Consider the following 16,838-nt stretch of genomic DNA (forward strand, 5'->3'; position numbering starts at 1 on the left):
ACCTGAACTATTGTTGTCGGTGTTGGTCTGCTGTCGATTCCGATTAGAACAACCTGGTCACTGAACTGTTCACAGTAACACACCCTCTGCCCTACCTTCCTATTCATAACGAATCCTACACCTGTTATACCATTTTCTGCTGCTGTTGATATTACCCGATACTCATCTGACCAGAAATCCTTGTCTTCCTTCCACTTCACTTCACTGACCTCTACTATATCTAGATTGAGCCTTTGCATTTCCCTTTTCAGATTTTCTAGTTTCCCTACCACGTTCAAGCTTCTGACATTCCACGCCCCGACTCGTAGAACGTTATCCTTTCGTTGATTATTCAATCTTTTTCTCATGGTAACCTCCCCCTTGGCAGTCCCCTTCCGGAGATCCGAATAGGGGACTATTCCGGAATCTTTTGCTAATGGAGAGATCATCATGACACTTCTTCAAATACAGGCCACATGTCCTGTGGATACACCTTACGTGTCTTTAATGCAGTGGTTTCCATTGCCTTCTGCATCCTCATGTCATTGATCATTGCGGATTCTTCCGCCTTTAGGGGCAATTTCCCACCCCTAGGACAAGAGAGTGCCCTGAACCTCTATCCGCTCCTCCGCCCTCTTTGACAAGGCCGTTGGCAGAATGAGGCTGACTTCTTATGCCGGAAGTCTTCGGCCGCCAATGCTGATTATTTATCAAAATTTAGGCAGTGGCGGGGATCGAACCCGGGACTGAAAATGTTTTGATTATGAATCAAAGATGCTACCCCTAGACCACGGTAATGTATAGTTACGATCTTGCATATCAATTTCAAAGGAATTCATCAATAACAGGGTGTCAGTTGTCCAGGAAACTGGTGTTTGTAAGTTGATTAAACAGAACAAGTGAGACTGCCCATAGAAGTGAACAAAATTCTAAGAGATGCCACAAAGTGACCTACAACTAATGGTTTTGAGCTTCACTTATGTCACAACCTTAATCACAAACTAAAACAGCATAATGTCTTCATCATTAAGGCAGACAAGGTGAACACCCTGATTATTGTGTACACACACAATTACATTGAAAACAGTGAAAAGTTCCTTTTGGAAAGTAATATTACAGAAATAAGTATTAACCCAACAAATAAACTTCAATCAGATATCAGGAACAATAAGTTTGTTTGTGTGGCCATCCTCCACAGCAAAAACAGAAATATTTGTTTTGTAAATAAAACCACCTTTCCTTGCTGCACTGTAATTTATTTCTCCCAGATGTGTTTTTGCCCCCTGCACCCCCTGCCCTTTTTACTCTAAGGGATCTTTAGTGGGATCTATAATGATACAGTTTTTTTATATGTGGTGTTTTTAAGATTATAAAACAGTCCATATCACATTTTTTTACGTAAATAAGTAATTACTTGCAGTTCTTCACATTTTCGGTTAGCACCTGCATTTCCTCTCATTTCTATCTGGTCTGCAGGTCACACTACCACTTCATTTACGAAACATAACCATTCCGGACTTTTTCTTCACACTGTTCATCTTGATTACCCTCATTTTTGTGGTGCACTATTACCCATCTTCCACTAGTTATACATATTTGTTCAAAAACTGTGCTTTTAAAGACATAAATATTGTGGGTTCACTATGTGCTTCATTCCGTTTGGTTTGTTTACCTACATGTTGCCAACCTAACAAAGTATATCCTGTAAACTAATGTCTATTCATGATTAAAAGATTAGGAATAGATGTTAATTTACAGCATATACTTCGTAAGTAAGCAAACAAAACAGGGTGAAACACATACTGAACCCACAACATTTAAGTTTTTAAAAGCACAGTTTTCAAACAAATATCTGTAACTACTGGCAGAAGAGTAATTGTCCACCAAAAACGTAAGGGTAAACAAGGTGGGCAATGTGAAGAAAAAGTTTGGAATATAAAAATGTGCTTATGCTTCAATTATGAAGTGGTAGTGTGACCCCCAGACCAGTTGCAGATGAGAGGAAATGCAGATGCCAACCAAAAACATGAAGAACTGTAAGTAATTACTTATTTTTATAAAAACATGTGAACGGTTTTATAATCTAAAAATAACACACATCAAAACAAAACTGTATCATCCTCCAAGCCCACTAAAGACGGCTTAGAGTAAAAAAAAATATGGAAAGGTGTGTGTGTGTGGGGGGGGGGGAGGGGGGGGGGAGGGCGAAATGCATCTGGGAGGAATAAATCACAAGGAAAGCTATAGATAGTATCTGCTTTCAGTTCAAAGATAAAAATAAGAAAGAGAGAACCTGAAAATAATGAATTGCAGAACACCTTCTCTACATCTACACATTAAAATGCAAAAGAACAAGGTTCCTGGACCAATGGTTAACATAAATAAACCTAGCTGTTTACTGGAGGAAAAAAAATCATAATTTATTAACAGATCATTATGTGTTTCAAAACAATTACTATGCAACAAATAGCTACAAACTTGCACAAGCAGTTAAAAATATCTGTATTCCTGTTAATGCAAGGTTCAATTTGTGTGATGCAGCAAACATGTCTAATAATATTCCTGCCAACAAAATGATTACAGCAATAAAAAATCATTTGCTAATGCAAAAGACACTTTTCCCTTGGGAAATTATTGAATTGATGGAACTTCTCCTGAAATAGAACTATTTTACTTTTCAAAACAAGATCTATCCACATTTCCATCAATCATTTGGAAAATAAATTCTTCATAGAACACACCGAAATTAATTGCCACACAATTTACTAAAAATGTTATGTTGACAATGTCCTCATCTTATTTGGTGGCTCTTCTGAAGAAATTAACTAGTTTGCAAACATCTTTAGTAAGATACATAACAATATTAGCTTTACAATCAAGCACCAGTGTGCTAACAATATAATTTTTTTTAGATCTTTCCATAGTTATGATTCAAGATATTGTTTTTGGAACTGATCAGAAATCAACATCTACTGATGTCACTATTTTTGCTGCATCATGTCATCTGGCTAAATAGGAACAGGCCACACAAACTTATCAACTAGAAAAGGAACTTTGCTGGTTGTGAAATATAGCCTGCAATAACAACTATAATGATCATTTATAAAATGTATAATTTGATGATGTCTAAAGGAATCGGTTGACACTGTTCAAGGTGCAACATAAAGCACAATTTGTATTGCTTCCTTTCTATGATCATGTCTCATATAGTCTCAGTAATCTTTTTAAAAAACCACAATGTAAATATCGCTTATAAATCTCAACCTTCACTGTTACATCTTTTAATACATGATGTTAACACAATGTGAGACTTACAACAAAACCATGGCATACACAAAATTTATTGCTCTGATTGTATGGGTGACTACATCAGACAAACCAGAAGGAGTTTTAAAGATACAACATAAGGAACAGACAGAATTAAAAAGGAAAAAATACTTAGGAAATAAATGCACTTTTGCAGCTCACTACACACAAGAGAGACATATGGCGTACAGTATCGAAAACAACTTTGTAATTCTTCATACAACAAGATAGGATACTTATGTGCATACCTGAAGAAATAGAAACCTATACCCACCCGAAAAAATCATAGGAAAAGTCGCTCAACAAGCAATGCACACTTAAAAATACCCATTTCTTGGACATATGCTACCCTGTTATTGTTAACTTCCTTTAAAGTTACTCTGCAAGTTCATAATGGTACCTAAATGTTTGTAACCATGCTTTGTAGCCACTCCACAACACATTGAAGATAACAGTAAAATTTACTTGACTTCATTTGATGAGTTTTAGTGTTTGGTCTATAATCAGCATCTGTGGTACACTGAAATAACAGAGAATCAGTAAAATGTAGTTCACTGAAAATCAAACTATGCATGACCCAACTAGCAACATATTTGTACTTGCCAATGTTTTATTACAAGAAAAGTACAATCTCCAACAATCTAAAGCTTTGATACAGCACCACATACATTACATCAAGAGCCTACAAAAATTATCATGACTTAGCTTACACACTGTGATACAGTAAAGTTGTGTTATGTTTATTTCCTTTTAATAAAAAATGGAGAGTACAATTTTATTGTTACTTAGGTCACATTCTTGTCACAGCATGATTTCCAATTCTCAATGAACTATTTTGTACTCCCCCCCCCCCTTTCTCTCCAGTCTAGCACAGATTCTAGTGATCGTGAAAACACAGAAATGCTAAACCTGTTGCTAAACGAGCTGACTGTGAGATCAAGACTTTATAATAATACTTTGGGTGCTGAACACAGTGACTCTAGACGTATGTTGAGATTTCATGGCTTATGTTTTATGAAGTGTTTCAAAACATTACAGGACTATTGAAAGCCTTAAATGACAGAGTGTTAATTATCAATAGCAGCACAACTTGTGATGCTATAAATAAATAATTATGGAGAGACTGGTCAAACAGAGCCAAAACTGAGTTACAATTTCTTCCTGGCCTCACAAAAGGAGTACAAAACTCTCTACTATTTAAACTGATAACCTTCCGTAATAGCAAAACAGACTTACCCCTGTCCTCCTGCGGAGCCTCATTCTCCGTCTGCGAAGAGAGCTTGTTCTTGAACCAGATCCTTCTGCAGCCTTTACAGACACTTCATCTATTGTAGATGATGAAAGATTTCCATGCACTGCACCATTTGAGCCGACTTTTGCACCAGGTGGAGTTGTAGCCATTTTGTTTATAGCACTTTCCGATATTGAGAACTGTGCAAGAGGTTCATTTTTTCCTGACTGTGCTGCAGTTTTTGCCAACTGTGTTATGCCCGATACACTCCATGGGCGTTCTCCATGATTCTGACGCCGTTTTGCACGCATGACAACCTGAAAAATTTAAAGGTTTCTATAAAATAAAACGCATTGTTAAGAAATCTCATTGGGAGGTGAAGTGTAATGTGTCTGAGAAAAACTATGTTTGCAAATATCGTCATTCCTCTGTAAAACTTGATGGAATATGGTAATGAGTGTTTGGCGTCATTGGCTGCGAGGCCCCTTGCGGGGCAGGTGCGCCCACCATGGTGCAGGTCTTATTACATTCGACACCACGTTGGGCGATCTGTGCACTGAATGGGGATGAAATGATAATGAAGACAGCACAACACCCAGTCCCTGAGCGGAGAAAATCCCCGACCCAGCTGGGAATCAAACATGGGCCCATAGGACGGCACTCCGTCATCCTCACCACTCAGCTATCAGGGTGGACTGTAAAACTAAATAGAAACCAATATATAAACTATGTAACTGTCACACTTGCAATTACTTTATCTCACAGCCACATTATTACGTGAATCTATGAGTAGTTTGCTGCATCCATGGAACAAAAGCAGACTAATACAAAATATTGAAAAACAGCTCAAATCCTGGAAGATGCCTTAGTGGTCAAAGTGATTAACAGAGGAGACAAGAAGGGTTTTATTTCAGTTTATTGAACTTACAGAGGAACTCAGATACAACTTACAGAAAAGCGTTTCATACATGGGAGAGGAATTTTAAGGGATATAATTAAATTTTATACAGTCCTCTCCTTTTTTTTTCTCGCATTATTTCTGTCCAAAATGACAGCTTTCTTCTTTTGATGTATTATCACTGGAACAACATAAATGAAGATCTACTACCGTGATGTGGTTATTTATTACCTTTGTACCACTTTGCTCTGGAGACAAAGAAGGGAGGGCAGGAGCTTTCTCTGCTACAGGTGTTGTTTCTGGATCCAACAGTACATCTGTTGACACTGATCTTGATTCACAACCTGGAAGTGAACTACCTTTTCGACATGTTGACACACTTCCATTCTGATCTTCGGATGATACAGATTCCTTTTCAGCTTCAGAATCACCTGTTGTGTATTCTCCACTAGCATCACAACTGTCCATGAGCTGTTAAAAGAAACAAATTTAAGAATTGTAAAAGAAAGTCACCACAAAGTTCTGATTTTTATGAAATGGAATTTTATTGGTGTTACCACTGAAGTACTAAGAATACAAGAAGAATATGATCAGAAATATTGTTCCTATAAAGTAATCCCAAAAGGAGGTACCCTAGAACATCATCACATGCATGTTTTCTAATGTACAATTCCAGATCATCATCATGAATTTTACATTTTCTACACTACACAGTCATAAATTTTTAATGCAGTAGCCAGTTAACAGGGCATTGCACAGAGCTCCGTTAAAATACTCATAACTTAAGGCCATTCACCACCTATACAATAACAACTGTTTGTGTGATATTCTTACCACAGAACAGCAGGTGCTACTAGAAGTAAAATTCTTTTTACACATACAATGCAATGTATAAAGACCGACATCAGTATCTTTTTGTACACAAATAGCAATAATGTAGTAAGCTCTGTAGAAATTCTGAGCTCTTTGCCAAACACCAGATTTGCAGTAAACTCTTCAGAAACAATGGTTATGGTAATGGGAAGTTCTGGTGAAGTTAAAGAACTAAAGGTAACAGACAATTGAATATCAGGGGTGCTGAGTCATCAAAATGCACATAAACAAGACAGAGCAAAGTTCTCAGTGTTGTTTATGTGCTGTTTGATGACTGAAGCAATATTGCTGATCTGAATCAGCACAAAAAATAATTCAAATTATCACCTTTTGTAAGTTTCATAACCAGGTTCAAAAGGCATGAGTCCTTACATTTAGTCACACATTTTCAAGATTTTAGCCAGTCTGATGCTCTGCTATTAACGTAAATAGTGGTTGCATGTGCAGATATTAGAAGATTTCCAGTATTTTAATATACATTGTGCCTTGGAATCTCTCTCCATTCTGTCATTACTAATTCCTAAGTAGCCTTATGATCACTCTGAATTACTGTACTTTCTGTTATAAGTTTTCCTGAGGTTACTTACCTGCATTTTATCTGTGGCCAGGCCCTGGGCATGTAGTCTCAGCCATTCTTTGGTACGTGCACTCTTTGCTTGTGCTCTTACAAGTGGATCAGAGAATGGGTCCAAAAGAAGTGGTTCAAAAACTCTTGGTGTATGCATGGGTTTACCAGATGTTTTCTTATCACTCTGAAGCTTTTCAGGTTCAATTCTGCCTAGTGCTCTCTTTACAAGCTGCTCTTTGCTTTTCCTCCTCAGAGGGGAGGTTGACAGTTCAGTGTTCTTTGTCTCTTCTGCTGAAGGTTCTAAATTTTTTTTCCCACTACTTGAAGTTCCTTCAGATGAGCTGCTACCAAAATCTAACTTCACTGCTGCAGAGCTCTTACGGACAGTCACTTCCGACATATTACTTGAGCAGTCACTCTTACGATTACGCTGCCTTGATGGAATGCTGCCTGGTGTGTATGTCCACTCATCATCTTCTGAAGACTCTTCCTGAGACTTGGCATCATTAATTGAGATCCTTGATATTCCAGGACTCACATCACTCTTAATCTTTTCCTTGTCCTGATCAGAGTCAGTGTCCATATGTTTGAAGTAAAAAGTTCCAATGTTGTTAGCCAACCAATTTGACCTGGGAATGAGGCAAGCAAATGAATAAAAGAACTTTTCTATTTTATGAAATGAATTTTGAAAATGCAAGTTACATTTAAGTAACACAAAAAGCAAAAAGAAGCTTATAATTGTAACATTTGGCATTCCTACCAGTACTTGCATTAGAAACACATACTTTACCATTTCACAAAACATGAATAAGTCTTCGTTCAACACAATGTTTTCAACAAATTATCAGAGGTAAACGACCAACTTCAAGTTCAGTGTAATTGATCAACAACCATTTCTTTATAGTTCAGAGCCAAACTTAAAATAGGCAGCAGTAAGTAATAATATACATCAAAAATATTTAAAGAAAATAGGCTTCCTGTGACAAAGATTTTCATAAAAGATAATTTAATGGAGTAGTATAACTTATGATCAATAAAATGAATTTCAGAATTCAAATTTATATCAAAATTAATTACACAGGTGGTGCATCTTGGAATTTTTTTTTTTTTTACAATCTAATCTTGCATACTTCCAGTGCCAACATACAGAAGACTTTACCATACAGGCTCTTAAAAAATTTAACTGTGTGGAGAAAGTGCTTCTGTTCATATACTGGACGATTTTAGGTGAGAACATAATTTTATGATCTCTCTCTCACACACACACACACACACACACACACACACACACACACACACACACACAGAGAGAGAGAGAGAGAGAGAGAGAGAGACTTTGCTTTTGCTTCCTGACCTGTTGAAATTACTGCAATCTTCACTAGTTGCAAAGCCATCTCTGGTAAGACTAGTTGGCCTGCATACACTGCCACTTGCACCCACCATGTTAAAATCAGATTCAGTGTTTCGAGGATGGGCAGGATTTGGCTGAAGGTTTTCACATTTATCTGCATTTGATTCCATCACACACAGCTCCTCCAAGTCATCCTGTTTACAGAGAAAGAATTATTATAACAAAACATTTAAAACATGCACAAGAAAAAGATAAATTATATTTTAACATCAACTGATGAGATGGAACCCCATGACTACATTTTTGTGAAAAATATAAGAAACAACTAACACTATCTTTTGTGACATGTAGCTGTGACATATTTGGCTGATAAATACCTTATTGAACAAGGAAAGAAGCTTGCCTCGCTAAAACATTGTGAATAATATAATTCCTTACAGTCTAATTAACAGTTCTGAAGTTCTAATACAGAGTACCAAATCAATCAAAAAGTATGTAATATCATATTGTTTTATTTACTTGAAAACCTAGTTGATCTTCAGAGCTAACACATTCAAGGGATATAACCTAACATGAGAGGAGATGAGGGAGGAGGAGGGAGAGGGAGAGGGAGAGACAGACAGAGAGAGAGAGAGAGAGAGAGAGAGAGAGAGAGAGGGGGGGGGGGGGTCCTTTTTGACAAAGCCATACTGGCAGTGTTCTCATTACATGATTCAGAGAAATTATTGTCATTGTAAACCTAAAACAGGAGAATCAGAAATATATTTAAATCCTTATGTCCATGAATATAAGTCCGGTGTCTTAGTCAGTGTCAGTCCACTCATTATGGAGGGTGGGTGGAGACAGGGCACCATATTAACCCGCGTAACATCACAATAATTTTCTGGTAGCATTCAGATTCAGATCAACAGTCAAGGAGTGGACTATCAAGTCATTCACTGTTTTCATAAATCCCATCATGAAGAAAAGCCTTCAGGGATGTAGAATGAGTGACATTATATATTAATAGACAGAAGTGGCCACTGCAGGCAATTTCTATACATTATACCAACAGCAAATTATGAATAGTGCTTATCTATACACACTCATAATTACAGGAATTATTTCTATATTGCATTACATATATGTATTAGAAAAAGGCAGCCACTGTTCCTCCTGTCACACTACTTTGCTGCCATTTTAAGTGAAGTATTTATGTCATTCAATACAGCAAACTATTGGCACAACTTGTACCAATGAATATTTTTGACAAAATCAATACAATTTACTGAAGATTTTGTACCACTCCAGAGTGAATTTCCTACTGCACACTAGTGTATGCAGTGAAGTTAATTTTCTTGACACCATAAAGGATTCAAGCCATTAGCCAATCAAGTTTTTGATTCTGAGTAGATTTGCCAACTAAAGACACATACCCTAACTCCATTAACTTCCAGTACTTTGACCTTCATGAAATTCACTAGAGTACACGTCATATACTTGTTTCAGAATTGCAACCCAAGTAGCATCGACTCTTCCAAGAAAAATTATTCTATTATCACCATACACTACTGCTGAAAAACATTTATTTAGTTTGTAGAAATAATACCTATGCAGCTGGAGAAGGCAAAAAGAGAGAACAAGGAGAAACCTTCTCATGAAAAAAACAATTGAGAATTATGGAATTATCAGGAACAACCTAAAGTAGAGAAATACAATACAACAGCAATGTAATTACTTAGTTATCATCAAAGATACATTTCTATTGTCTCTCAAAGGACTGAAATTTGTGGTAATTTAGTAATTTACATCGTGTTGGTTGGCACTGAGAAAATGCACATACACCATCAGTGACACTGCCATAGACACATACACTGATGGTTAAATGCATGCTGTAGCAGTCAGAAGCAAACTGCCTTTCATGACAATATATGTTTTCACAGCAGCATTTTTCAATAAGTTTTTCATGACCACATCACATTTGCATCCAGTCTGCTTATGATGACAAAAGAGAAAGACGTCAAAAGCTTGTGACCCAATACAAATTTGATGGAGCAATAACTCCGTGAAGTATTTATTCAAATTGCCCCTTTTTTTAATGATTCTGAAAGATAATTCTACGACTATTGTACTACCAAATACTGATTTTGAATAACAGTGGGACATTAAAATTTATAAGAGTGCTGACCCTTATTGCGGTAAATGATTTTAGAGAAGTTTTGTCCAATAATTATGAAGATTTACCTGATATACAAGTGGCAATTCAATGAAAATGACACAGATGGAAAAAAGGTAAGTAAACTGTTTATTATTTAAAAATGATCACCATAACTGTTAATACATTTATCCCACGGTTAGACAAGATGGCCAAAACTTTTATGGAAAAATGTTTGTTGTTGCCTATGAAACAATGCTTGTACCCAGGCATGCACCTCTTTGTCCAAAGGAAACTGACACCCATGAATGTCTTTCATCAGGGCTTTGAAAATGTGGCAACTACATAGGGAGATATCAGTACTGTATGGAGTTCCAGCAAAACTTCTGCAGTGTAGTTGAAACAAACTTGGCAACATGGGCTCTTTGCAAAAACTGAACGTGCCATCGCATCCAAACACCCACGAATGTTGATGGACGGCATCATTCTGTTATAGGATAATGCCTGCCCACATGTTGCCACGGTCGTTTTGACTACACTGCAAAAGTTTCATTGGGAAGCCCTTACACATCCTCCATACAGCTCCATCTCTGCCCACACAATTACTGTACTTTTGGTGCCCTGAAGAGACATTTGTGGCCATCAATTTGTTTCAGATGAAGAAGTGCATATCTGGGTACAATGATGGTTTCCCAGGCAACCAAAAACATTTTTCCACACCTCACAGTGGCATAAATGTAGTAACAGTTATGGCAATTACTTTCAGAGTAATAAACAGTATACTTACTTTTCCATCTGTCTCATTTTCACTTGACTGCCTCTCATAGTTACTATATCATTAAAGGTGCAATTCTCAATTAAATAACAGAACACTGTCATCACAAGTGCCCTGAAGAATGTTCATTTGCCCTATCACATTATCATAGTTTGTTAGGGCTGATGGCATACACTTTTAAGACCCAACAAATGAAGGACAAACTATATTATTAGCTGCAGCCCATCACCGCAACACCTATTTGCTTCCTGTGTATCAAACTTGCTTCCACATTACTAAATACTTTTAGTACTACCAGGTCTCCCTTGGTCAAAGAGTCAAAGTAGCCACCAAGCTATAACAAAATTGAAATAATTGGATACATGTTTACAACTCGGCCCTTCAAAAGAACTGCCTACACAAAATACTTGACAGACAAGTATTTAGGTTCTCATACACATACAGTTACATACAATATCATCATTGAGATCCACTAACCTCAAAATATGAACCCTCATCTGAAGTATCACCAGCTCCTGTAAGACGTGGATGTTTACTAACAGGTTCTTCGTCACTCTCTGAAGACACCCCACTTGGGCTCTGAAACAAGCAAATTTCCTTTAGAGTCTATGGCTACTACATTGTTACAGATTAGCAATCACAGTGACAGATTATACTGACTGTGATCATAACAATGAAACTACAAAACACGCGCGTGCTGTGTGTGTGTGTGTGTGTGTGTGTGTGTGTGTGTGTGTGTGTGTGTGTGCGCGCGCGCGCGGGTGGGGGTGGGGGTGGGGGGGGAAGGGGTGGGGTGGGCAAACAACCGGCTGAAAAACCTTACACAAATGTCTACACCATAAGTAACTACTACCATAAAGTGTCCCTGTTGGTTTGGCCACACCCTTAGTGAAACAAGTAGAGTGAGATCATAAATCACCACATGAAAAACTGTAATTAAGGTATTCCACAGACGTTGTATTTCAACATTCCTACTAGGGTTTAATGCAACTTCCTTCATCAACCACAGATCATTATAGGCATTTACAGACAGTACAATTATTAACAACTTTTTCAGATCTCATGGCGAAAAAATTAATACCCCCCCTCCCGCTATAAATGCTCACCGAATAAGGAAGTCATTCTAACAGAGAGATCTGTATCTGAAACAGGGAGCACAGACACAGTGACCCTGACGTTTGGTTGCCTACCCTTGTTGGAGACACCAAGATAAATATAGCGTCTGTTGATAACGTACTTTGTTACTGTGCACTCTCAAAGGTTACAAGCACTGCGTCTAACAGTTAAATTAACAGGTAAATAATCAGCACACGTTCCGCCTCAAACTTATCAAATTAGAGCTATATTAAATGTTTGTAGTCAATAAAATAACTGAAAATCATCCGCAAAATAAGAGATAAAGAGCGCATGCTAAAATGAGTGTGGTGGGTTATTTTCGCAAGCCATAATAGTGGCTGCAAGGCTGCAAGCATCTGGAAGCAACAGAGGCGAGTGACTCACTTCCGCCGCGGCCGTGACTCCCGGGCCAACTCGATGACCGCGCGCATGACCCGCCCAAGTTGCCTTTCATGGGATGCATCTGAGATGGCATGAGAAAATTATTAAACGACAACGTATGGTGACGGAAGCTTGAATCACCAGACCGGCACTGAAGGCATGCTTGCTTTGTAGCCAGACTAGTCCACCAGATGGTACAACCGCGAAGACGTGGGCAGCATGACGAGGACTCAATATTTTCCACAGAAATATTTTTCTTTGCTATTCATGTAAAGAAAATCTGCAATCTGTTTTCAAAATTAAACGCAAAGCTAAGTAGTCCCAGAATACTCTCTGCTACAGTCGGTTCTAGTCGTAATTGTAAAAGATGTTGTGAATCTGTATCCATCGCAGTAAAACAGAGTTAGGTAAAACCGAGTTAATACATGTGTTAGGTGCAAAGCCTACAGTCCGAAAAACCGAACTGAGCGGAAGAGGCGTGTCACGTGCGAGGTCATTATTTTATCGATTGTTACGAAAGTAGAATTCACTGTGGTTGACACAATGACCCGGAAGAAAGAATTGGAGGAGGTCAACGGAAATAGGTATTATGAGCTTCTCACCGCATTTGCGATACGAAGCTAGAGTTCCTTCTCTCGCAGAAATACGATCAGCGGACAGAGACAATTGGCACGGTGCCAAATGCAGTGCGCGTTGGATGGAGAAACAAACTAAAATTCACTACGAATATCTTTGGGTCCTTGCAATGTTATTGATATTCCAAAGAAACCGCGGGCTTATTATCCTGAGTAAGTTCTGACTAGTAACCTTATACCCACTTCATCGTTATTCACTTCGCAACCAACTGGTCTGAGCAGGCCACGAAGCGGACTCGAGGCGCGACGGCCAGTTTTCGTCAGTGTGTCGCCTCCAAAGTGAAAGTTACAAAGCGAAGTATGCGAACAAGATTACACAAAATATGATACATAATCTGCCATATTAACTCAAGTTCAAGCAGTTTTAAATGGAATATTGACCTGAAGTACTTTTCAAGTGGAGTGAAACTGAATCCAGAGAAAATAGTTAGCCTTCTTCTCTCATGTAATAAAAACCGATGTGTCACTGTGTTAATATGTCAGCTGGGAGAAGAACAGGGACTTCCTCGCTTGTTTTAGCTGTTGTCACTTATTTCTCCTGTCTCTTCTGCGGTATAAATTCCTTAAAACTGATGAGATATATTTACATCTGCGTAAAGTGTTGGAAGTCTGACATCAATAAATTGTAAGTACCTTGAAAAATAGGTAACCATCGGATTCTAATGAAAAGTTCAGCAAAAAAATACAGACAGTAAGTTGAAGCGGGGACAAAACCAGATTGGTAGCTCGTAAAGCGTACAGCTTACTCATGCTGTTAGCTTTACAGCCGCGCCCCAGTTTGCGTCTGCCGTCGACAATTTGAGTGTTTTATGTTTCGCTAACGCCCATGCCGTTAGAAACGGAGCACCTTCTTCCTCTTAAGAGCTTATCTTGCCGTTATTTGTGGGCCATTCTTGGATACGCCGTACGTGACACAGCAGTTGACAGGAAACATAACTGAAAGCTGTAGGTCGAAAGAAACCATCTACACAAGAAAAATAAGACTTCCGTCGACGCGTTCGAGTATTTATTATTAAAAGCGTCGTGGGCAGTAAACCAACGACACACAGCACTGCTTCTTCAGCTCGATACATTTTGAGGAACCAGTAGTTTGCGGTCTTCATTCATAAATCACGCAGGCATTTGACTGCATTGGTTTGTGAATGTGAAGAGACAACAGTGGTGGTAATTTTGAGTCACATTGTTTCAGTTATTTGGCTACGGTGGGTAGGGTTTAACACCACTTATTCTGTGACGTCATTAAAACTGTGCACTATCCATTAGATCCGGGATGAGCCAAGGAACTTTCCATCACTTAATAAAGTAGCTACTCTTCCATTCGCCCAAAGTGTTTTATGCGTACCTGAATCAGGTTGGCTGACTAGCAAGTTCTTGTCGTAGCAGGCCGCACTTTCCTCTGTGACATACAGCACACGAGATACTGGAAAAACTCCTTTGATGGCAGCAACAACTTGCTGTTTTTCGAATGATTCAGCTTTCGTAGATGAAAAACGACAAACACGGCAGACGATCAGTTACGGATACGTTCCCTGGCGATTCGGGTAAAGCGCCTTCCACGCCAGTGAGGACTTCACGAAGAGTCAGTTGTGTAGGCTCAACCTCCTTTCGCAACCAATTGTACGAGTACTAACAAGTCTGCTCACGGCTGCTGTTAAATGGAAAGTGCATACCCTAATAGCCAGGCTTAGCGTTTGTTTTACAGCGCCAGATAGGGTTCAATAACAAGTAAATATTACGTCCATTGACAGTAATTGTGATAAAACCGTCTCCACACCATGTGCAATAACAAGATTTTCAAATTTTAATTTTTAATGCTATATGATCACTGCTGTCGTTTCCCCCTCATTTCGGCTTTTTATAGTTCAAAGTCATGATGTTGGCTATTTCCTTTTAAACGTTCTGTATAATTAATAACATGTCTCATGATTCTGCGTCATATTACACGTTCCAATAAAAATAACAATAAAATACAATAACGTAAATGTACGAATCGTTACTACATGCATCTTATTAGAGTACATCATGGGACTGACCTAACAACGGACGCTACGGATAAGAACATCCGTGTTACATACATAAAAAAAGTTTTGCATCACCCCGGTTCCCAGAACTCCTGAAGATAGACGTTGACTGTGGATATTGTATCACAGACATAGTCCCTATGATTGCTCAGAGATGTCACTAAACCTGCCCAAAGATGTAAACAACCATGCATGAGCAGCGCCTACTATACGGAGAGGGTCCGACAGCCCATCAAAATGGTTCAAATGGCTCAGAGCACTATGGGACTTAACTTCTAAGGTCATCAGTCCCCATGAACTTAGAACTACTTAAACCTAACTAACCTAAGGACATCACACACGTCCATGCCCGAGACAGGATTCGAACCTGCGACGTAGCGGTCACGCGGTTCCGGACTGTAGCGCCTAGAACCGCTCGGCCACCAAGGGCGGCGACAGCCGATCAGTTCCAATTACTCCACTAGAAAGGTGGTACACGGTTCGTGTTGACGGTAGCTCAACCATGCCTAGACGGTCAATGTCGCGGTTCGATCGCGTCCGCATTGTTAGTTTGTGCCAGGAAGGGCTCTCAACAAGGGAAGTGTCCTAGCGTCTCGGAGTGAACCAAAGTGATGCCGTTCGGACATGGAGGAGATACAGAGAGGCTCGCTCAGGCCGCCCAAGGACTACTACTACAGTGGATGACCGCTACCTACGGATTATGGCTCGCAGGAACGCTGACAGCAACGCCACCAGGTTGAATAATGCTTTTGATGCAGCCACAGGACGTCGTGTTACACTCAAACTGTGCGCAATAGGCTGCATAATGCGCAACTTCACTCCCGACGTCCATGGCGAGGTCCATCTTTGCAACCACGACACCATGCAGCGACGTACAGATGGGCCCAACAACATGCCGAATAAACGGCTCAGGATTCGCATCACATTCTCTTCACTGATGAGTGCCTTCAACCAGACAATCGTCGAAGTGTTTGGAGGCAACCGGGTCACGATGAACGCCTTAGACACACTGTCCAGCGAGTGCAGCAAGGTGGAAGTTCTCTGATGTTTTGGGGTGGCATTATGTGGGGCCGACGTACGCCGTTGGTGGTCATGGAAGGCGCCGTAACGGCTGTACGATACGTGAATGTCATCCTCCGGCCGATAGTGCAACCATATCGGCAGCATATTGGCGAGGCATTCGTCTTCATGGACGACAATTCGCGCCCCCATCACGCACATCTTGTGCATGACTTCTTTTAGGATAACGACATAGCTCGACTAGAGTGCCCAGCATGTACTCCAGAGATGAAACCTATCGAACATGCCTGTGATAGATTGAAAAGGGCTGTCTATGAACAACGCGACTCCACCAACCACTCTGAGGGATCTACGCCGAATCGCCGTTGAGGAGTGGGACAATCTGGACCAACAATGCCTTGATGAAATTGTGGATAGAATGCCACGACGAATACAGGCATGCATCAAAGCAAGACGACGTGCTACTGGGTATTAGAGGTACCGGTGCGTACAACACTCTGGATCACCACCTCTGAAGGTCTCGCTGTATGGCGGTACAACATGCAATGTG

The 16,838-nt window shown here is 39.5% G+C and overlaps 1 protein-coding gene across 4 annotated transcripts in view; it reads right to left on the minus strand.

Annotated features, from left to right (window-relative positions):
* LOC126184525 (uncharacterized) overlaps positions 1-16,838 on the minus strand; it is a 922,262-nt gene that overhangs the window by 205,654 nt on the left and 699,770 nt on the right. For all 4 annotated transcript variants that reach the window (XM_049926925.1, XM_049926927.1, XM_049926928.1 and 1 more), the window contains 5 exons: positions 11,593-11,694; positions 8,210-8,400; positions 6,875-7,484; positions 5,646-5,885; positions 4,522-4,833 (listed from right to left, as the gene is read on the minus strand). In XM_049926925.1, coding sequence (XP_049782882.1) covers positions 4,522-4,833; positions 5,646-5,885; positions 6,875-7,484; positions 8,210-8,400; positions 11,593-11,694 — 1,455 coding nt within the window. The remainder of the gene's footprint in view (positions 1-4,521; positions 4,834-5,645; positions 5,886-6,874; positions 7,485-8,209; positions 8,401-11,592; positions 11,695-16,838) is intronic.

Source organism: Schistocerca cancellata, chromosome 4, assembly GCF_023864275.1.
Source record: "Schistocerca cancellata isolate TAMUIC-IGC-003103 chromosome 4, iqSchCanc2.1, whole genome shotgun sequence".
Taxonomy (NCBI): Eukaryota; Metazoa; Arthropoda; class Insecta; order Orthoptera; family Acrididae; genus Schistocerca; species Schistocerca cancellata.